The sequence below is a fragment of the Salarias fasciatus genome, chromosome 11, assembly GCF_902148845.1.
Source record: "Salarias fasciatus chromosome 11, fSalaFa1.1, whole genome shotgun sequence".
Taxonomy (NCBI): Eukaryota; Metazoa; Chordata; class Actinopteri; order Blenniiformes; family Blenniidae; genus Salarias; species Salarias fasciatus.
Genome location: NC_043755.1, coordinates 11031251 through 11055643, shown reverse-complemented (window position 1 = coordinate 11055643; position 24393 = coordinate 11031251). Strand labels below are relative to the sequence as shown.

Here is a 24393-nt window from a genome sequence, read left to right as displayed (position 1 = left end):
TTTGTTTTATTTTACATGGATACACGAGCAAACACGTGTACACACGTGGAATCAAACAACTACTGTTATTGTAACACTATGGATTGTATGTTATATAGTTGTTGTTGTTGTTGTATAGTAAAGACAATGAGTTATTTATAAACACTGATCATTGAAAGGATGCTATAGTGGCCAGTTTGTGACAAACTGTTTTCCTTTCTACTCTTCTCAAGCATCTGATTCAGTGCTGAATCATGTAACCTTGAGTGACAAAAGACTCTGTTCTTCATTTGTAAATAAAATCTGTGTCAGGGTAAAATAAGTCTATTTTTCATCAAACATTTTCATAATTTTAAATATGAAATGTTGGTTTCATGAACCTTGTATGAAGAACTAAGACAGAGTGGATCAGTGGATGGATATAAGTGAGAACAAAACAGTCACATAAGGGGAAAAATTTAATAGAATAAGCCTTATTCTAGCAGCTGCTTCCCCCTAATATACACATAATGACCTGTTAATGAGGAGAAATCTGGGAAGAAGAGGAAGAAAAGACAAAATGTTCATGAACAGGAACTTGTTTTCTTTTATGAAGGAATGAGTCCAGGAAGAGTTTTTGACATTTAGAGCATTATTTGAAAAATCCTTTAAGACAACGCCCTTAAAATTCGACGAGGCTAATTTATTTATTGGACTGAGTGTGCATGTTGTTCAGAGATGTTATCGTGTAATCCAAGGTAGCTCATGAGCAAAGAATCAATTTTCTTTATGGGTGCTATAAACCTGTATTTACAAGGCAGACAATTCACCTCTTCATCATTAAGTGCCATTTATTTATTTTTTTCCAAAACCAGGAAGTTGTAATTGATTCGTAAAGGTTGGTGTTTCATCAAAAATGCACATTTTTAATAAATTCAGTTTTTTTTTGATTAGTGCACAAAATATGCGCAAATTTTACAACCACGGCAGTCTCTTTCATGTCATTTAGTGCCCTAAATCACACCATATACTGCCATAAACCAGCCCACCTGGCAGGCAACAGCTGGAATATTGGCTTGAGTATTTACCACAAGTATCGATTGTGTCTGCAGAGACGGAAGACATGTTTTATAAGTTTTCCAACAAAATATTAAACATTCTTATTAAAACACGAGGAGATAATTAAAAATAACATGTCTGCAGACCTCACTTTAATTCCTACATGAGGAACAGTGACTCCACGGAGCCTGGTCGCAGTGAAAGGAGGGGATTTGTAACTTGAGCAAAGTTTAAACGTCACAGTCGAACATTTTCTTGACTGCTCTTTAATAAATACGCCTTTTGTGTATCCTGTCATTTCGTCGTGTATTTTGAAGGATTATCTCAACTTTAAGTTTTCTTTCAACGTTTTTCAAAGACCCCTGGGATGTTAACTTAGTTGGATCTCAAGAGGAGTAAATGTGTCCAAACCGATTTGAAGAGACAGCGCTCAGGAAAAGCTGGCGCTGCTGTCACGGTGTACAGTGATCTGATGGGAACAGAAATCTCCGTGGAACCGCCCTTCAACCCGGTGAAGCTCACCGTCAACAGGCCTAATGAAACGAGACGGAAAATGAAGGAAAAAAAAGGAAGCCTGGATAAAATGAAATCATATGATCTTCATGAGGAAAGCAGAGCAAATGGCGTGAACGTGAAGTCACACTGTGGCTGAAATCATTCGGCTCAGCGTATTGAGACTGACCCAAGAATTGGATTTCTGAAGATGTTTATATGCCTTCATGTTCTTTTTCATCAGCGGTGGTTTCCACCCTGAAACTCCGCCATGGAGCCATTTTTGTCCAGTCACATCCTGATGGTGTGCTTTGATGTCAAACAGATAAAAAAAAAAAAGAAAGAAAGGAAAACACTCCTGCAGCACAGTGGGACTTCACATTTGGTCCTAAAATACAAACGTTATTATCATCATCGTATTTCATGGCTCGTCTCATGCTGCTCTCAAATCTCAACAGGCGTCAACTCGTGTCTAAAGAGATTCCTCTCATTTGATTTTGCAGGAGCGTCTGAACCTTCTGGATAAAATACTTGGGCTCACAGGGGGCACAATACACACACCGAGCTTTTGATTGGACTGAATTAGTAGTCCTGGTTATTCATAAGGTCAGTCTGTTCATTAATACCAGACTCAAATTAATATTCTGTGTGTTACCGCTCGCTGTTCTATTTGCATATTACAATACCTGAATGACAATGGTGAGTGACGGAGAGAAGAGAAAATTATTTATGTGGAGAGATGCAATCTTGGGAACACTTTGTGTTTGCATGTTCTCCCTGTGCCTGCATGCGTTTTCTCCTAATGGCTTTGCCTCCTTGGTGTGCTGGGCCATCCCTCAGGGCTCCAACAGTTTTTCCACATATTCGAAAACTTTGCGAAAATAAACAACAAATAGGTGTGGTCACTGTAAGCTTTAAATGTGCAATTATGCAGCTACTGATTTAAAAAAAACCTTCTCAGGACCATAAAGTTTTAGCAAAATAGCCAATTTCAAAACTCAATTTTCTATCATAAGTCTTTCCGAAAATACTCTACCAACTAATTGACTTTTTAAATAAAAATGAAATTCTTGAGGTTTTCCAGTTGATTTTCAAGCTTTACAAAGCATAGATTCAGTGCATTGAATTAATTAATGACATTATCTTAGCTATTGACTTGGGCACTTGCGTTTTTTGGTGCTGTTAGATTTAACTGCTGGATGTGGAAAAGTGGAGCGTGACACCCTGGCCTCTCATTTGGAGCAGCGGGTCGAGATCAAGAGGAAGGCTTTGGAATGCCTCAGATCCTACTGAGCAGATTGAACTTTCTCTCTGTGTTGTAACCATACTTCCTCAATATTCACACTTTTGTGAGCTCTGGGTTGAAATACTGCTGCTCCATGTTTTTAAACTGGAAAATAAACACGAGCATATTCCACCTGCACTTTGACAGGGCAGTGATCCTTCTACATTTTGTGCAATTCTGATATAACCGGAGTAAAAACACAAGTGTCCTGCTGATGACCTGCTCACCTCTGCAAAATGAACGCTGCCCTCTAAAACAAAGCCAGCCCGGAGATGCTCTCAATAAAGAGGATGAATCGTTATCAGCTCGTATGCACCGGAGCTCATCACGACTCGCAGTAATTTATGTCAGGAGAGACGGAATCACATCCTGCTTAAAAGGCTGAAACACTAAAACCATACAAATGATCCTTAAGCAGATACGAGTGAAGAGAAGAGTAACCCAAAGGGCTCACAGAGAGATATTCTCATTGTGAGGTGGGAAATTTCACCAACACATTTCAAAATACAAAAATACTTCAGCTGATTAACAGAAGTGGAATAACATTAGTTAATTGGATGTGAGGAATCCGCTATCAGTATCTTTCACATTTTGACATCAAAACATTACATGAGCAGCAAAACAATGACAAAAAAAAACCCAACTAATGAACATTTAAGAAAAAAAAAAAAATCTTTTTCCTAGAATATGCCAACCGCTGCTCCTCGTGTTGAGGAGTCAGAGTGTTTGGCTTTGAAGGAAAGAAGGTTTCTGTCAGGCAAAGCCACCGCCGAGATTCACAGGAGGAATAAAAATGCACAAAGAAAGAATAATCTGCCTGCCGATCAAGAAACGGGAGGAAACTCTGCAGGATGACCGAAGTCGACCTATCAAAAAAAAATTTTAAAAAAAAGCAGCTCATCCTCCAGGACGGATCTCCATTTAGGTGAAATACGACCTTGTATCCGGTTGATGTCATTAACTGTGATAAATTTGTCCATTTCCAGGACTAAGGGTTTTGACCTCGCGCTCTCTCTCTGATGAAAAAGCAGATCAGTGTCTTTGACAAGGTCGCAGGAACGCGGATCACAAGTGTGTAAATTTATCTAACTGAAACTAGGAGGCAGTCCTGTCCTTGGCTATTTTATGCAGCTTTACTCAAAATCTAAACCCATGTTTTTTGCAGCTTCCCCCTCCCCTCGCCGCCTCTCGTCCACGTTCTAATCCCCCGGACCGCTGAGGAGAAGAGTCGGTCGCTCCGGGGCGCAAAACAGGAGGGAAGTAAATTAGAGAGAGATCAGAGGAGGAATGACAAGGAAGACCGAGCCTCTTGAGCTGTAAACACAGGAGCGAGAGAGCAGGTGGGCACAAAGACGGTTTAAATCAATAAAAACCAGAACAATATTTTCATTAAAAACCTCTTTTATTTAGACAAAATAATTAAGTCCTATAAGAAAATAAGTTCAAGGCTTGGAATTGAACAAGTTGAGCTGTGAAAAGCAGATGGTGTATTTGAGTCTATTAGGAAGGACTTTTTTTTTTAACGAAATGTCCAAAAAAAACATATAAAAGCTCGACATCTGTCGCGTTTCCCCGTCGGTTGGTTGTTGTCACACTGATTCAACAAACATAAATAAAATCAAACTTCTACCCATTAATCCTCACCGGCATGCCAGAAATCGCAGTGTTTTATCAAATGAAAAGCAAAGAAGAAAACAAAATCCTCACTTTTTCTGCTCTTTTCTAAAATATTCACACACACAGACACTTATTTTTTTTTTTTTAAATCCTCATCTCTTCCTGGCATTTACTAACAGACACCTTTCACCTGACTTTGGGTTTGTCTTGTAATAGTTTGCCTGCTCACACCAGTAGGAGCTTTATCAGCGTTGCCTGCTGTCAGGACAGGGTGATAATTCATTTTCAGACAGAGCCCGAGGTAGAGGAGGGGAGCCGCGATGGCACGCTGCAGCAAAATGGACCGAGAAAACATGAATGAGAGAGAGAGAGAGAGAGAGAGAGAGAGGAAGACTTCTGAGAATAACAACCCTCGTCAGCGAAAGCTAGAACTCTACCACTAATCCTAACACTTAACCTCAACAGACACCATTTAAAAAAGATTTTTTTTTTGCAAACTGGCAAAAACATCTGTGAAAAACAGTTCTTTGTCGATATCCAGTACAAACAGAGGCGATAATGAAGTTTGATTATTACCGTCTTCAACGCAATCTGTAAAAGTAAAAAATGTGTCTGTGGCTCCTCCTGGTCTGTACGTTCAGTTCACTGTTCAGGGGACGACTGAGTACGGCTGGTAGGGCAGCATCTTCTGCCGCTCATTGATGGCGTAAATCCAGGCGGGTTTGACAAAGTTCAGGTTTCCGTTCTCCATCAGGGCCTGGTGGAGGAAACGTTACTGAATTAAACACCGGCGAGGCCGAGACGCGGCTGAGAAGTCACTAAATACGAGCCACAAATGCTTTCACATTCACCGGGAAAGTTGAAACGACACAGTGGAGTCACGTCAGTGTTTACAGAGTGTGTTAGGAAACCGGAGGACTTGAATAAAAATGTGAAAGAAGTGAACTCACATCTTCGAAGGACTCGTGCCAGCCTTCACTGGTCACCACGAACTGCACCTTCTCCGTCATGTAGTCCTCGATCTCTCTGAATGTTGAAATTCCAGCCACATTTTTGAGAAAATGACGGTAAATTATATGAATTTTTTATTTCAACAACAAAACGTCTGTCTCACCCGTTAAAAGCAACGATGTATCGTAATAACAGTCGCCTCTCATTGTTGGGGAATTTCCCGTAGAGGAAGAAGTGCTTTCCACTCAGGAAGTCTGGAAGGTAAAAAGCAAGACAGCACAACATGTAGAAAGAGTAATTATGGCTTGTTAGTGGAACAAAACAGGGAAGTTGAAAATAAAGTGAAAAAGAGGCTCGCCTGGCAGCTCGGGAATGGGATGATCCACTTCAGCCTCAACGTCTGTGTTTTCATCCGTGGACCCTCCGTACGGATCCTCGTCCTTCACCGCTGCCGCCGTCTTCCCTTTGTGACTCTTCTCCACCCTTTCAACAGCGAAACACAGTCATGCTGCGTGTTTCCAGACTCAATGTCTCTGTCACTTCTGCTACGGGTTGATTTACCAGACTGAATTCACCGTTTCTTTTAAAACCAAGAACTTTTTTAACATTATGCAAAGACTGCCTGGTGATAAGTTACATAAAACATTCTAAAATCATCAACAAAATACATAAAATGTTATTAGCAATCCTTACAAACCAAACTGCATTATTAAACCTTTTAAAGAGTTACAAGAGCCGTCCAAAACATGTTTCCTGTTCATGTTATAAGCACTTTGAAGGAACAAATGAGCTTTCTTTTTTAAATCAATGCACCATCCGAGAGGACGGCTTAGTGATTCTACAGTTTAGTGCTGCAAAGGAAAACAAACATTGTGTTTTGAGAGCTTTGGAACTGCTGCGATCAGAAAACACTGCTGAGCAGAAGAGGAGAACACAAAAATTGGACTAAAACAGTGAAGTGAGAGAGGAAAAAAAAAAAAAAAAGATATTCAGCAGGGCTGTGGGAAGTTTTCCAAAGATGAAAAATCTCACCTGGCATCACTTTAGCTCGAGTTGTAATGAAATTATAAATGGAACGGCCGAGTCAGGTGAGCCAAGAGTGAAATAACCGGACAGGGACGCTGAAACCGATCAACGTCAATATTTTAAAACAGCCTCCTCAAGGCTGTCTGTGGCGTTTACCTCTGCAGCTCGTCCTCCGTGTCGCCTGCAGAGTCGTCGTCCCCTGTCAGATGAAGAACATACATGTCAATGTTTTCATGTATTGCCCATAAAAATTAAGAAAAACACACAAAAGACAAAAACCCTACACTTTTAATGCCTTATAGACATTAAAGCAGGATTTATTTACCGATTTAAATTCCACGTCTGCACTCTGAGTTTAACTCTAGTTAACCATGAAGAATGAGAGTTAAACTACTGGAGACAAACTGCTTCATCTTTCTACTGTGTTTCCTGCAGGATGAAACGAAAATGCCTGATGCGCCTATATCGCTTGGAAAACTTGCGTTTTTGTTGTTCAATAGGTGTGACCTTGTTGGCGCCGCCGCCCATTAGCATACAATCTAGAGCCGCTGAAGCGGGAGAGGAGAGGCCGACCCCGCCACTTTACTCCCGGCTCCGCATTAACATAGAAATGAGAATCATGCACAAGTCTCTCCACGGCGATCACGCCCGGCCGCCGGCTCCTCCACCTGCAGCGCCGGCGTGTGTGCCCGAGCCGCCGTCCTTCCCGTGGAAGTGCTGTCGACCGATCCGTCTCTAAGTGCTTGGTGAAGGCGGTTCTTTTCTTTCTGCTCTCACATCGCGCCCTCTCAATTGATTCATCCCTCTTCAGGCTCGAGCCGTTTGCGACTTGTGGGAAGTGATTCATTGTGTTAGTTCACTCGCTTACACTCTGCCTCCTTGGCCTCCGCAAAGACGTCTTTTATTGCTTTCTCAAGAGGAACGCGGCTTAATGTTGCATCAAATGTTTTTTTTTTTTTTTTTTGGAAGAAAGAAATAGTTGCAATTAAAAGCTGTTTTTATCAGCTTGCTTTTATTTTATCCATGAAAACAAGCATGGCATGGATGTGATTGGATGTGATTGGCTGTTTCAGGCGGTACGGAGGCGAAAGATGAACCTTTTGGTGGTTTGTGCAACACTACTCATGTCAGTCCGACCAATCTGGATCTATAACCTCATATTAAGAGGGAGCTACACGCCTCGACACAAACAAACTTACCTCCAACACCGAGTTCTGTGACTGTACCGATCTGCTCACACTGAATCTCAACTTTAAGTGCCTCTTTCATCTTGGCTCACATTTTCCAATATCCTCTCCACTGCCGGGTTCCTCCCATTTCATTTCACTCTGCTCTTCGTGTCGGGTCCACCCGGCCATCAGTCAATCGAAAAACATGTTTATCGCTTTGTAATGCTGACAACAGGATGCTCACTGCCAGTCAGAAAGAGCCGGACTGTTCTGGTGTTCCTGGAGGTCAGTGAAGGTCAGTGACGGTTCACCTGGTTCGTCCACGTCAGTGGAGCCGCCGTACTCGTCGTCTTCCTCCATCTTCACTGGAGTCTTTTTGGGGGTGACTCGTCTCTGCTGCTTCTGCGGACTCTGCGGAAACGGCCCGGTCAGACAGACTGATGCTTCACCTGGTTACTCTGATGGGCTCGCTCAGAAAACAAATGTACCTCGGTGCTCATTTCTTCCTCGCTCCGGTCGTCCACGTCCATCTCGCTCTCCGAACTCGACTCGGCTCCATCCATCAAGTATCTGCGTGGAAACAAATGGAGTGTCGGGATGATAAAAAAAAAGCCGGAGGAAAAGGAAGACGTGCACAAAATATCATGTTCTCAATCAGTTTTACTTGTGCAGTGATTCAAGGTACGCCAAGAGTGGACGCTTTCCACTTTCCACCGGGATAATCGGCCTTGTCGTTGTTTGTTTAACAATCAGTGCCAGTTAGAATCCAGAGAAATATCATGTTTTCTGTTTCAGCATATAATTACAATCACTCTCTGATTTCAGACACAAAGTTACTGACTTGAAAATTGCTGAGTTTTTCAGGTAAAAACCATCCCTGCATTTCTGTCAGACTTAAAGGTGTAATACAACATTTTGATTTCCGGGTGGATCACCTAAATAATTGGTGGGTCTGTTTGTCAATCATTCTGACGAGCTGCTTTCGTAAGGCGGTTCTACGTGCTTGCGCCCAATCAGCTTCTCCCTTTTGCGCATGCGCATTCAGAGTGTTTATGTAGCCGTGAGCTTCTGAGCTAGTACTTACCGATGGCGAGTCTGACACAATGAAACTGTAACTGTTTCAGAAAAAAAGCTTTATTTATGAGCGAGGCGGATCGCAGAAACTGTAAACAGAGCCGTGCACGGCGGAGAAGAGGAGATCGCGCTCGTACACTTACGCGTTTCCTGGGAGAAGCAGGAGAGCCGGGCGGATGGTCTGGCGCATGCGCGTTGTTCAAAAAGTGAGTAACAGACGTGGGGCTTCGTCTTTTCGAGAAAATCGTGTATCAGACCTTTAAAAAAGTGAATTTGTTGCATTTCTTCCACTAAAGCGTCTCAAATGAAATCATGCTAAGAAACCCAGACTAAAGCAACGAATCAGTCGGAGTGTAATGGGACCAGGCGTTTGTTTAATCAGATCGAGCTCTGCTCAGTTCGAGGTGACCAAGACAGGTATAATCTGATTCAAGAGCGAAGCTGCTCATGTAAAAACACTGAATAGCATCTACTCTCTGTATTTAAAGAACAATATTAGACACAGCAAACATCTGGATCGACCATGTATAAAAGATGCTTCTCAACCTGTGTTTTTAACATTCTGACTTCTTTCCCTGTAAAACAACAAGCCACCAACCACTGCGTCCACCACTTAACATCCATGATGAACAGATACGCTCAACTTGTAAGAAACACAGATGAATGCATGAAAAATTGACACTCATTGAAAAGTTCATTGTTATATCAGTTGTTTTTAACATTCAAATAATCAACTAAAACATACTAAACCGAACAGCATTTATGCAACGTTGGAATTATTTCAGTGTGTTTTTAGTACTTTGCATGAATCAAAAGCACCCGTTTAAAAAAATGGGAGGAAATAATTATATACAAATTATATGCGATGTGACAGGTGGAACATTCATCTCATAGCAGTAAAGCTGTGGTGTGAGTCCAGGCCAGGCCTTCTGAAGCTGCAGAATCTTTTCTTTTGTGAAGTTCGAATCTTTTCTTTCTTTGTTTTAGATTTTTTTCTTCTTTTTTTTCCCAAAATATGTGTTCATGGCTTTTCTCCCGCTGTCGCGAAACATGCTTTTAGATACAATTGGTGAGCAGAACTGCCTGTATGAATATCAATGTGCGGTCGCCTTCCTGCTTCCTGCTACGGCCTGGTGACCTATCCGAGGTGTGACCCTGCCTTCACACCCAGAGTCGACGGGATCCACTCCAGACCCCCGCGACCTTTAACTGAATACAGCGGCAGAGAAGATACATGGATATCTCAGTTTAATGGAATAAATGTAGCAGCGATCCAAGTTTTACGCCGTCTGTGAAAGTTCCCCAGCCAGATTAGTCCAGCTTGATTTGATGAAGCCACTGGGATGAGGCATGCGGGCATCATCCAATTTACCTGATTCAATTGTTTTGAGACTGTTTGAATTTAATTATGGGAAGAAGAAGAAGAAAAATTCATCATGTGCACCTATAAACAACTGACTGATGGATTCATGTTTCAGTTTTTAAGGTAATTATATATAAAACATACATTTTAGTGAATAAGTGTGATGCTGCACTGCTTTATTTGAGCAGTGAAATCAGAAATACTGAGGTTCGCATCGACGCCACAGTCAGACTGGATGCTTCCAAACACGTAAACTTCTTTTGTAATTTTTTCATTCAGACTGATAACTTGTTTTGTAATTAAATTACCATAGATCACTCTTATAAAGCAAGACTGCATTTCCTCTGAAATGTCAGTCTGCGGTGAGTATTGACGTAGTCAAAAGCAAATTTATTTAATCAGACTTTAACATTTCTATTTATATATTTATAGCTTTTATTTTTAAGCTTTCCACAAACTTTTCAGCCTTGATTTTAAATGTGTTTGGGGGGGAGGGGGGCTGTTTTTGTTTCTGTGGCGTAAATCACTTAGTGCTTCATTATCTCTGCGTGAAAAAACTCATAGAGCCGAATATTGAGAATGAAATATATTCATCTCATGTGGTGAAAAAAAGTAAGAAACAAATCAATAACCCAGGCTGAACCGAAGCCCGTTTGGCATTTAACAGTCAAATAAACTGAAGAAACTGAATCCAAAATGGAAAATTCATGCAAAGCCGGGCTGTTAGAGAGGAGATGATCACCAGTAATGATCTCTGCGAAGGTTAAGAGAGAGCGGGGGGAAATAAAAGGCTCTATGCTCCATTAAGCTCCATGTACCAGTTGTAATGATATCAGAAATGGAGGAGACATGCAGAAAAACTGCCGCGTGGAAAATAACTCCTGATGTCCTCGTGACACACACGCTCTTGTTTTCAGAGTTTCTGTAGACTCGATCGAAATTTAGGGACTTGATGAGTCCTCATGATACAAGTGTTTACAACTACACAGCTCGAAACAATAAAGGGAGCACTTGAACAACGCGAAGCAACGCCGAGTCAATCAGGCTTCTGTGAAATCAAGCAGTCCAGTTAGGAAGCAACACTGATTGTGAGTCAGTTTCACCTGCTGTGGGACTGAATGGCTGGAAATTAGAGGCAATTAGGAGTCGTTCTGCAGGTGGTGACCGCGGAGCTTTTCTCCGCTCTCATCCTCTCTGCGTGATTTTTTCGCTGATGTTTAAAAGCCTGGTACACACTGCAGGATGTTTTCAAATCTTCCGCGATTCAGAGAGCACACACTAGAAGACAACAGAAGACAGAAAGCACCAGATTTTCCTCTCCTGATCTTCTAGTGTGTGGTGTTACTACGGAGAGAATCGGCTCCTCACTCTTCCACACACAACAGGATCTGTGATCAGGAATATTAAACATGTTCATATTATCCACGATCTCCCCTTCCGACGCCTCCCGAGCGGCTCCGACCGCAAATAAAAAAAATCTCTCTGAACACACCGCACACCACAGGAAGATCGGACCCGAGCTCATTTGCATACTCCAGACAGTCGGACCTTTGCCGGCTTCGATCAGGAGAACGTCGGGGCAAAATTCGGCCCGATTCTCCCGTAGTGTGTGCCGGCCTTAAGTCAGGGCAGTGTCCAGAGCAGGCAGGAGATATCAGCAGACAGGCCAGGAGGCACATCGACTTTTTGTGCAAGGAGGACCAAGAGGAGACCTCCATGGGATAATACATTTGATTTGCGTCGATCATTTTTAAGTTGTTTTGTCTCAATGTTTTCCGCTGTGTAGTAAATAAAGATTTTCAACTGGATCCATTGAGATCTGGGACGTGTTATTTATTTTTTGAGAAGTATAATTGGTCCAGACACTGGTATAAATCATTCACATGTGCAGACACACCGGTACCACGGCACTTCGGTGTCGGCTCTTCCTATTATTGTGAAGCAGAATTCATCAAGCGAAGACAGCAGTCGAGACAAATAAACTAAAAGCCACACCGGGGCTCGACTGTGACAGAAATATCCCTAAAACTAGATGGTTTTAAAGATTAGATTTTAGATTTTATTTCGGTCTGGTACATAATAAACAGAAAAGTACAAAAAACATATGTGTATATATGGTTAACATGTTATCAGACCGAAAAGGTTTCGGGCTGAAGCCGAAGCTTATTTAGCCCACCTTTACCTCACCGCGACATAGAGAAAAGAAACATTATACAAAGTCGAACCAAGCGCAACAGTCAAGATGGAGCATGACAGAGGGAGCCAATCTTTTTTTTTTCCTCTCCCCCCCTTCCTCCCTTCTCTCTCCCTTCTTTCCTTCCCTTCTTCTGCTCTATCTTCTCTACTTCTTTTCCTTTTCCTGTCCTCTTTTTTACATTCCAATTTTCCTCCTTTTTCTTTGCCCTTCTCACCCTTAATGAGGCCGCTAAGAATAGTACTAACCGTAAATAATGAACAGAGATAGATCACAAGACACAAAATTAATACAAAAAATAAATAAATAATTGATAGATTGATAAAAGAAAGAAAACAACAGAAGTTTAGTTCGATTATGAGTTTTGTGAAGTTTGGATTGTGAGGTTTGTTTGCTACCTCAGTGTAATGCATTTGTCAATGACCCTTATTTCGTATAATTTTTTTAATTTAATCAGCGAGTTTGCTGTTTTTAGTTCCATGTCCAGAGTGCTCCACAGATTTACCCCTTTGACTGAAGAAGTATTTCCTCTGGTATTTGTTCTTGTTTTTATTTTATTGAATATTGCAGTGCCCCTCAGATTATACCTGGTCTCTCTTTGCTTGAACAGCTCCTGCATGCAGTCTGGGAGAATATTATGATCTGCCTTATACATTATCACTGCTGTGCTTAAGTTTGTTAAGTCTTCTAATTTAAGTAGGCGGTTTTTAATGAAAAGTGGATTTGTTGGAGCGTAATAGTCGCTATGATTGACAATTCTTATTGCTTTTTTTTGTAATATGAAAATCGATTGGACTATAGATTTATATGTGTGCCCCCACACTTCCACACAGTATGTTAGATATGATAATAACAGGGAGCAGTATAGGATATGGAGTGATCTTGGATTGACAAAATATTTTACTTTGTGTAAGATGGCAATTATTTTCGATATTTTTCTTTTTAAATTGTCAATATGGGCCTTCCAATTTAGTTTGCTATCAATTATGACGCCTAGAAATTTTGTTTGGTTAACTTGCTCAATGGCTCTATCGTTAATGGATAATTTCAATGGAATTTTGATCATTTTATTACCAAATAAAATGAAATTTGTTTTATTTATATTTAATGATAATTGATTTATATCAAACCACTTTTTAAGAATTTTTAGATCATTTTCTACTACATGCAAGAGCTGATCGAGATTTGGACCGGAGGCATAAAGGCTTGTATCGTCAGCAAATAGGACACAGGTAACATTTTGCAGAGCATCACAGATATCATTTATATAAAGTATGAAAAGCTTGGGGCCAAGAACAGAGCCTTGTGGGACACCATATGTAACCTGTTGGATATCGGAATCTACTCCATTGAAATGCACATATTGTTTCCTATCAGTAAGGTAGCTTTTTAGCCATGCAAGGGCGGTACCCCGTACTCCATATCTGTACATTTTATTGAGTAGTGTCTTGTGATGGATGGTATCAAATGCTTTTCTGAGGTCTATGAAGACTCCCAACGGTGAATTCTGAGTTGTCCGTTGCATTTGAAATGCTCTCGATGAGTTCAATTGCAGCCATTGATGTTGACCTGTTGGTTCTAAAACCGTATTGATGATTACTTAACAAATGGTGCTTATTGATAAAACTGTCCAACCTGTCCATAAAAAGTTTTTCCAGGATTTTGGAAAATTGAGGGAGTAGTGAGATTGGTCTGTAATTAGTGAGTAATTGTTTATCTCCATTTTTGTATATCTGAATGACTTTTGCAATTTTCATTTCATCGGGGAAAATGCCGGTTTGGAATGATAAATTGCAAATATAGGTAAAAGGTTTTAAAATTATATCAATTATACTTTTAATTAAGGATATGTCTATATTAGCGTGATCTGTCGATTTGTTGTTTTTGAAGTTATTAACAGTTGTCAATATTTCGTGTTCATTTACAGCACCAATAAAGATGGAATGCAGGTTCATTTTAATCAGTCTTTCGTCTAGACCTCTAGACGTCTAGAGTACAGCAAAACATCTAAGATGCAACATTTTAAACCCTCTGGACATTGATCATAGCTCGGGGGCCTGACATTTATCTCTTGATAAACTGTTTCCAGCACTTGCACGTTCCTCTTGATTTGGAGGCCGTCTTGCCGTCGTCATGCAGAAGTCGGAGCAACACCGAGAGATGAAATATCACATCCTGAATATCAGACCTTCTGAGACGATTTAACCTGAAAAGCTTATCTTATGCTTGGATGGTGTGTTTTCAAGCAGGATTTGAAAATGTGCAGAGTAACGGGTGACCTGAACTGAAAGGACACTCCTTATTTTGGGACGTGGAAACATAAAGCTGTGTCTACTGGTCCGACTTTTTTTCCCCTTTTCCTTTCTTTTCTTTTTTTTTTTTTTTGCTGAATAAGGTAAATGCAGCATTGTAAATCAGATTACAAATGCTGAAAAAAAAAGTTGCTACACACACATATATAAATATATATGTATGTAAAAACGACTTTTGGAAACAGAGTAAAGAGTCTGTCTTCCACTTGGACCAATATAATACTATAGGATTATCTTTACTGTGATTGTACAGACACATACACACTCAAATTTGCTCTAAAACAACCGAAGAATAACCGCAAAGATAATGAAATAAGAATACTTAATCAGTAAAGAATCTACACGACTAAAAACACTGTAAAAATGACAAAGCTTTAAATGCTATGCTGCTATGGAAGCAGCATAGCGATCTGCAATTTCAGTTTGAAATACAAATATTTCACACATATAGTTTATTTTCTGCTTCAGTTATCTCATCTCCATTGGAAGCAATTCATGGCAGAGCGGCTAAAAAACATTTTGAGATAGAGACAGGGCGAGGCAGAGATCAAGCCTGCGGCTCTGGAGACTGACAGGCGCTTCCAGCACAAACCTGGCCCAAGAGCTGCGGTGGAGAATAACAACGGCTGCACTTCAAACTACACATTAATCAATTATGTGACAAATCGGAAATACGTTTTGCTTGGTGTGACTCCGTTCCGGGAAAACATGCTGCAGCACCGCATGTGATCCCGTCACTCATTTCCTGACTTTTACTCCTCAAATAAAACCTGATAAAGCCCAGCAGGTAAACTGAGCGTCACACACAGAGCTGCTGCTCGTCTCACACTGCAGCGTTACTCACAGATATGGCTCCAATTAAATAGGAAATAATCAGTTTTCTCCATGACGCAGGAGTTCTTGTCAAGAAGATGTTTTTGTTTTCCCATATTTAATGCGCTGCAGATTAATTAGACAGTGATGGTGTTCAGGTATTGTTGGGCTGGCAGCTCCTCCTGGGACGCTGCTGCAGAGCGCTGCTTTCATCAGCGACGTGCTCAGCTCTTCGGATCTATTGTGGCGAGATGTTGTAGAGTTCCTCGAGTGTTTTCCGCCCGTCTCCGATTGCGTAACGGCGACGAGAGAAAAGCATTTCTGGACTGCTTGGCTCGTGTCGGTCTCTCAGGAGCCGGATGGAGCGGCGCGTTCACCTTTAGACGCTTTAGCGTGCGTGCGTGTGTGTGTGTGTGTGTTTGGGGTACTTGTCATCATCAAAGTAAGTGGTCCCTTTAATTACGCATAGCAGATGCAGCTTTTAAATAAAGGATACATCATCAAAGCTGCACACTCCACATGCTGCACAATAGTGCTGCTTTATTCTGAGGAGGGAGTGGGGGGGGCAGAGATCTTTTGGGGGTGGATGAGGAACTGATGGAGAAAGGTGAGGGTGACGGCGAAGGCTTCGGGAATATCTATCGTTTCACTTTCAGAAAATCTTAAAGGAAGATTTGGATTCAAAGAAATATTGTCATTCATGCATTTAGCTTCTCTCTTTCAGCATGAGGCAGACAGATCGGTCGGAGTGAGGTTGTCAACAGAGATCCCATCACGCCGACCGCTTTAATTAAAGACTCTGAAGACCAACGTGGACCAAAAATTGATTTCTCTCAACCTGTCTGGTCTATGAGGCGTGTCCTGCAGGAGCTGAATGAGAATTAATTCTCTGAAATGACGCAGCAGAACGCTTTTCTGGCATCTTCAACTCAGAGCTGCCGCGCTCATATATAAATCTAAATCAACAGCTCATCGCTCAGCGAAATCCAAAAACTGTAGGGAGAAGTGGTGACTGACGCGTCAAAACCAAAACACAATTAATCTCTTCGTGTGAGAGAAAAAAAAAAGACCAACTTTCAGCCCACTGACTGAACTTCACCATGAACAGAAGTGATCCAAACTACATGCATGTTTGAAAAAGAGCAGCAGAGAGAAAACTGCATCATAATAACGTAATAAATGGAAACAATGTTGTGGTTTATTGCAACACAGGTCTGATTTGCCATACATTGAAACATTTAAATGCATGTTAATGTCTGTTCATCCAAATAGCAGTGCTCTTTCTCTTGCCTCAAATTTATAAAGTTTTTTTTTACTTCTAGATTTTTATTTTTGTGTTTCCAGTTTTCACCGGCGGCCTCTTAGAGAATACACAAACCTACAAATCCAAAACCGCTTCTCACGACAGTTTAGAATGGTAGATATTTTACGGCCACTTCTTAGTCCAGCTTTAGAGCACTGCGCCGTTTCAGCCATTTTAGTAGATATTCTCAGTCTCGAATCTATCGTTTCTGCATTTTAACCATTTTGCATGTTTTTTGTTGACCTTTTGAGTGATTTAAGATGATTTGGAATAAATATCCTCCTTTGGTTCATTTTTTGCAGATTTAACCATTTTAGCCTTTTCTTACTCTTCTTGACACTGAACAGTGTGACATTTTCGACAATTCCACAACTGAAAAAATCTAAATAAATACAGTAGGGAGTATGATCGAAGTCACAGCAGGGTTCATTAGAGTGTGTTATGCTGTTATTATGAATCACTCACAATAACAGCATTACAACACAAACCATCGGCGATGGTTTGTGTTGTAATGCTGTTATTGTGAAATGCTTGGTTCAAAACTGAAAGTTCAACTACTTTGAAAGCAATCATTCCCCGTGAGTTTTTTCTCTTTGTTATTCATGTAAATGTTTTTTTTTCTCAGCAGCGATGAAATAATCCCGGTTCAGCTCAAGCTGCCGCGGTGAAAGAAGGGACAGATTAAAAGGTGCACCATGTGGCTGAGAGCTCGAATCACGAGCCGCTGATTACCTGACTGGCGTTTATTTATTTATTTTTCAAATAATCGACAAACAATTGAACAGTATACACAATGTATTAATGCTGTTGCTCAGGATTCTATAAAACCTGCTAATGAACAAAAAAGTGAATTATTTTCATCATTATTATAGAAACTATCACATGGATATTTATTGATAGATATATATTTATAGAGACATTATTAAACTATATATCAGAAGAAAGAATTTCCCTCTGTCATTATTAACATTAAACCAATTTAAAAACAAAAAGAACCATAACTCAAAATGAATTTTGCTGATTTTATATTTAGAAGTAATATATAAAATGATATAATTAGGTCTGATATATCAACAGCTTATTATTACAGACACTTAGTTAGTTTAAAAAGTCTAAATATATCAGAATTATCTTCTGTAAAGCCTTGGATAACCCGGCCTGGTGCGAAACTGACAGGCACAATCATCCTTTAAGAGACGGGAGTGAAGGAATTCTTTAAATGATGAAGCAAAAAAACACAGCAAAGTACACTACCACTCAAATTATTCTGGACTTTTCCACGGCTTGGAAGTAGCGCTCGGCTCTGCATTATTCAGTACGCACTGATTTTTTTTTTTTTTTGTGGCGTGATGACAGAAGACCTTGATGTTACGAAAGCTGGCCTCGGTAATGAGGCGGGTAATTAGGGGGCTGCCGGTGCCGGGTGGCTTTAATTTGTGATCGCGGCGGGGGATCAGCTGCTCAAGGTTACGATGTTCTCCGTGGAGAGTGGGCAGCGCTGCCGCGCGAGGTGTATTTTTGGACGTTTCAATCAGCTCGAGTGCCGAGCGCAGATTGCTGGACGTGGAGGGACAGATGTGGCTTAGGGCGTTAATCAGACGTGGACTTATGCGTTACACAAATGTGCAACAGGGGAGGAAAAAAAGATACTGAATCCTTGTCGAATTGTTCTTGCTCAGGGCAGAAATTCCACTCAGTTTCACTTCAATCTAAATCGGCTGCTTTTCACGGAATTTCTCCTTCACTCACCGTTTATAGGAGAGCTTCTGCTTTCTCTTGTGGCAGTCCAACACCCACTCCTTCCGCACGATCATGCCCCCTGCTGACTTCACCTGGCTGTATTTGGGGGTGTTGGCGAAGGCACAGCTGGAGAGCGAGGGGACCAAACACACACACACACACACACACACACACACACACACACACACACACACACACGGTTACATCACTAAAGAGACACTGACAGTTGTAAATAGTCTGCTATTATTGGATTCACGGCCTAATCTGTTTCAATTATGAAAATATCAGAGACAGACAGAATGAAGAACAACAGAACATAAACGGGAAAATTAGGAAATATTTGCACTTAGGGGAAAAAAATAAAGCCATTATCATCAATAAGTAATGTGATCGTTAGAAGCTGATGCTGCCACTGGTGCATTCGTGCAGGCAGAAAGTTTCCAAGCACCAGAGTTAAGACAAGAAACAGCTCATATAATCTACAGAAAAAAACCACAATGCAATCAACACCAACATGAGGGAGAACCTAAAACTCATCACGTCAGTATCTTTTATTCTTTTATGCTATTCACATCTAGAGACTTCTGAAACTGAGAAAAACATGCCTTCTAATCCAATAAAGACTGAATATTTCAACGTCAACAGTTGTTACAAAGTCCATCAATAAACACTAAAAAGGAAAAAAAACATTTTCAATGTATCTCACTGAAACCCTCGGCAATAGAGAGCATCACACGTAAATCAAACAAACTGATTTGAACACTTCAGGCAATTTAGGCATCAGACACTTTCTCATAAGGACATGCCTTCAATTTGTTGGTATGCCTGCTGATTAAGCAAAAGGCTTCAGAATACAGTTAACTGGTTCATCACATAAACTAAAAATCTGATGTTACTTTCAGATGAGTAAAAAGAGGTTTTAATTAATTAAACAGCTTTGTTAGAGCTGATAATCATCTTTACACCATATTATTCCAAAAAGGGTCTGACTGCAGCTTCACATTCACGACACAAAGACGCGTTTATTTTGTACAACTTGCACTAAAGGTAAACCGAGTCAAGCTTACATGAGGTGTGTGGCGTCGGGCGTCCAGTCGGGTCGATACTTGGCCCCCATGTCCAGAGCTTTCTCCCTGAGCTCCCCTCTGAAGGGGTTCTGGAAGCCGCTCAGGACGAACACCACGCCCTCCATGATGCGGTTCAGCGGGACCTGCTGCTCACTGGGAGATTTGGCCTTCTGTTTGGGTTTGGGTTCCGGCTTCGACTGGCTCTCCCGCTTCTTCTCCGTAGCTTTCGGTGCTGGTGGAGCTGTGAGGAGAAGTGAGGGATTTTAAACACCGTCAGGGTCAAACGATCGTCTGCTGGCAGTTACTCGCACGCGGTTCTACCTTTGGCAGTGCTGGCCGGGCTCGCCTTGTTTTTGAGGGCTGCCGCTTTGCCCTCCGGTGAGCCGACGGGGCTCGTTTTCTTGGGCGCGGGGGGGCCGGGGGCCGACTGGCGCTCTTTACTGAACTCAAATTTCCTTTTTGCTGGTGGCTGAAAGACAGAGGTAACAGAGTGTTCTGGAAAACAGCAAAATAACTGATGCGCAGACACATTTTATGCAGCAACAAGTCCCACTGGTCGCCATAGAAAGTCATTACATTGTAGGCGTCAAGCTCCTAAACTGTGCTTTGGTGCAGAAAATGACGGAGAGGTTCGGTACCTGTGGCGAGGAAGCGTTGGAAGACGAAGCTTGGCCTGCTGAGTGGGAGCTTCCCCCCGCTTGCAGGGCGGCTGCAGCGTAACTCAGCTTCTCAGTCTGAGGAGACGCTGCAGAGGCAGGAATGCAAAGAGCAGATGAAGGAAGAGAAGAAACTTTTCTTCAAAATACAGCCTTAAGGACAAAAAAATTAGGCCATTGATTTGCACACATCTCCACTTTGGGATCCAATGAGAATTTAAAAGGTTTTTCCAGGTTATACAGAGTGAAATGAAACATTTACCCTTGAGTGAAGTGCTTGACTTTGACTCCCGGTTGAAGAAGAGGCTGCCGGGTTGAAGACTGGATCCAGACGAAGGAGACTCATCCTTCACCTTGAACTGTCCCAGCTTCGTCAATTTCTGAAATAAAAAAGGAGTTCAGGGTCCAAACAGAAGGATAAATGGATTTTATTGATGTAATGTGTTTCGCAGCTTTAGTAGTGTGATTACATGAACAGTGAATGAAGTGATCAGATTGACGGGCTGGATTATATACACCAAAAATATCAGCTTTAGACACATGCAGTCGGGGGATCGATCCCATGATGCTTTGTGCTGCGACACTGGCCGTTCGTGGCTTGTGCACATGAACCAATAACAAGACACAGTACTGAAGATGGACTTTTTAATGTGCTTTTTTTTTAATTTTTTTTTTTAATTTAAACATCACTTTTACGTTGGGATCGGTCTCACAGAATTATTCTCCATTAAAAAAAGAAAAAAAAAAATCAAAGACGTGTTTATGCGTGCTCGGTTTATATGATCCATGGTGCAATGTTGACGCAGCCCTCTGGACGATAGTGAATCTAAATACTCATACACACCTAATAAGCAGCTCTAAAAAAATGGTTTTCCAGCTGAATCCAGCAGGAGATCAAGACTTCTAAAGAATCACAGCGTGCTACTGGTGTCAGAAGATCTCATCATTACAGCAGGTCGACTCCACTGGTGCTGGTGTGTACAGCTGAGGAATTCCTGCCAGCTATTTGTCATTTTTTGGTATTTTACAAAGTGTGGGTGTGTTCTCAGCTGGCAAAAACACCAACACTGCATTCAGCTCAGCACACAGTGAAAGTTACTGCATTAAACTCACAGCAGCATGAACTGTACAGTATGCTTTTCCTCCCACATATACAAATCATGGATATGGAAGGAAAATCAGAAGGAAGGAAACCTGTTTAAAAAAAGTGGTTAAAAAATAATAGCTATAAAAAGTAAAAAGAAATTATAGCAATTGCATTAGAACATAAAAATTTACAGCTTCATGTTTTCGTGATAAAGTGTAATAAATATATTGAGTGATTACAATAAAAAAACCATAAAAATTAAAATGACACCAAAAATGTTTATACATCTGATCAAATGTCACGACCAATTAATGTGAAAAACTAGGCAATTCAAAGTTTGAACTTTTTGTTATTGACACTGAGTGTGTGTGTGTGTGTGTGTGTGTGTGTTCTCGTATTTCTATCCTTGTTGGGGCCAAATGTCCCCACAAGGATAGCAAAACGTGAAACGACGTGCCTTGTGGGGACCTTTTTCCGGTCCTAAGTAGGAGAAACAGTGTTTTCTTGACCATGTTGTTGTTACTGAAAAAAGTAAAAGTGCAAAAACATTTCTTTAGGGTTAGGCTTTATTGTGGTGTGGGTTAGGGTTAGGGTAAGGGTCAGGGTTAGGGGCTAGACATGAATGGGAGTCAATGGACGGTCCCCACAAGGATAGAAATACAAGACTGTGCGTGTGTGTGTGTGTGTGTGTGTGTGTGTGTGTGTGTGTGTGTGTGTGTGTGTGTTACATTACTTACAGGGGATGAAGTGGGAGGAGGGTCATTTTTGTCAGGCGGTGAATGAAACTTAACAAAGGTGAGACCGTACGCTATGTTCTGAAAAGCACAAAGACAAAGGTTAAAAATATATTATTACGACAAGAGAAAACAAAAATGCATTCATCTCAACTGAATGGACCCTGAAAGTTACACCTGTGACACCTGCATATTACTGAAAGCTTTATTACCGATAGCAGTACGTAAAATAACAGTCTCTTAATGAACATCAAACTACAGACACACTTTAGAAATGTTTTATTCAGAACTGATTGAGAAGTGTTGGTGGATAATAATGGTCATTACCTTGCTGTACGGCTGGCTACACACGATTTTCACTCTGTCCCACTTCTCCTGAGCCGTGCTCTTCTGCAGCTGGGAGGGCCCAAAAAACCGCACCCGGTTCATGTTGGTGCCGTTGCGGCTCTCGGTGGGGGACATGAAGGAAGACGTGACCAACAGAACCTAAAAAAAAAACTAAAGTTAACTATTATATTCCTACACGTTATACATTATGAAGGTGAAAGCTTAGTGTAGAGGGAATACCTCATAGTCCTGGTCTCGGACTGCAGAAGAATTTCCCACCAGCACCTCGACGAAAGCCGACCCTTCATTTCCAATATCGATGCTGTGCACCTGTTCCTCCTTCTCAAACTGAGAGCACAGTAAATCAGCTTGAACACAAGTGGGAAGAAGAAAGTTCTGACAGAGCAGCGAAAGACTATTGAACATATCCCCACATGTGAGCGCTCAAACTAAATGGACACAAAACAAATTATTGCTAATGATGTATTTTAAAGCATGATTCTCAATTACAGAAAACTTGACAGCACAGAATCAATACACATTCAGAGGGGAGATGGCAATATTTAACATGAGAGGACAATAATTTTAAACACATCTGATCATTTGCCAGTGCCAATATTTCCCTTACAATAAACTAGATGACTTTATCAACTCTGTGCTTCTTCAAGAGAATCAGGCATGACATGGAACTTTCTTTCACATGTACACATAGCTATTGCAAGTAACTTCAATTGTTTTTCTATTTCAAAACCAATATTTCGGCTTAACAAGGCTGTCGACTCGGGTGATATAGGAATGTAATATTGCAGGCATCATCCCTTGATAATACTTGTGTTCATCTCTAGAAAAGCAGCAAACTATCTGTGTGCTTGAGGACTTATGAAACTTATAATTGTCGATTATCTGCAAACCACTGCAGAACAAAGAATCTGTTTGCAATAAAGGTACAGAAGTCAAAATTGAGTGAGAGTCTTGTTTATTTAAAGGTGCACAGAATCCTCACACAATCCTGTATTGTGTGAAGCAAAGATCCCTAAAGACAGAGAAACACTGGAATTACTACAAATACAATATTTCGTAGGGAGAACATGAAAACTCCACTCGGAGCAAACCCAGACCCGCCCTCCATAGAAATGTTATGATTCAGTCTAATAGGAATCCATCTATCTTGTAATCGAAGTTAAGTAAACGCCACATCAGCAATCAAACAGCTTGTTTACACTGGTGTGAGTCAGAGCAAACACAAACCTGCAGGATGACGGATGTCTGCTTCTCTCCGGCTCTCGCTGCTTTCCATTTCCTGTAGGTGTCGGAGCTCAGCAGATTATCTGCTTTATGAGTCTGGTTTGTAAATAAAAGACTGATATAAGAAACAGCTGGATTTTTCAAGTCCCTTCTAAAACAAACCTCTTCCAAAAACTCACCGAGTCTTCAGTGCTACAAGACACGACGTGCTTCAGTTTGATCTCTGGCATGCTGTTGTTGATTCCGCTTGGCTATTTATTAATAATTATTCCTGATTTCGTTCGTTACACCAAACCTCGGGTTATCTCAACCGGCTAACGACACATAAAACACACTAAGTGACTGCTTAGACGTGTCACGGACCTCAGACTAAAGTACAGACAGCTATCTGACGGGATAGCATGCTAGCAAACAAAAGGCAGAGGCAAGTTTTCCTGCTGATGCTGATTATTTCAGCACACATCAAGGCAACAGCGTATGAGTCCGTCACACGGATATTAACTTAACGCACATCCGTCACCTTGTAGTTACGCGAAACACAAGAAAATGTGTGTTACTGGTAATAATTTTAAGTTAAACGTGCGCATCTGAGCACTCATTTTCCCACCAAAAGCCCATACATGCTATGACGTACCGCCACTTCCGGTAAATGTCCTTTTTATCCAATGAGAGCGTCTGCTGTCTTCTTCTACTGTCATAAAAAAGCATCACCGAAGTTATACTGCCACCATTGACAGTGTATATAAGACCGCCACCAACTGGGAAGAGCAATATGATCTTATCAAATGTATTGTTATAAAACCGAGACAAGCTCCACCTTTACTGACACGTATTTGCATTTTTGTTGTTTAAATGTTCCTTTCTGGACGTAAATTTGTGATTTGTCTTCGTGTGTCTGACTCATTTGAAATATTTTTGTAC

The 24393-nt window shown here is 41.1% G+C and overlaps 1 protein-coding gene across 1 annotated transcript; it reads right to left on the bottom strand.

Annotated features, from left to right (window-relative positions):
* Positions 1–4893: 4893 nt before the first annotated feature.
* LOC115397323 (DNA repair protein XRCC1-like) lies at positions 4894–24096 on the bottom strand. The gene is made up of 17 exons (XM_030103567.1): positions 23652–24096; positions 23476–23568; positions 22468–22575; positions 22228–22386; positions 21904–21981; positions 20342–20459; positions 20062–20168; positions 19745–19892; positions 19424–19664; positions 18366–18482; positions 8046–8127; positions 7869–7968; positions 6545–6587; positions 5721–5845; positions 5526–5616; positions 5362–5437; positions 4894–5168 (listed from the first exon to the last, which is right to left on the bottom strand). Exons 1-17 carry the CDS (start codon positions 23700–23702, stop codon positions 5061–5063), a joined length of 1845 nt encoding a protein of 614 aa, XP_029959427.1. The 5' UTR covers positions 23703–24096; the 3' UTR covers positions 4894–5060.
* Between the last annotated feature and the right edge of the window lie 297 nt (positions 24097–24393).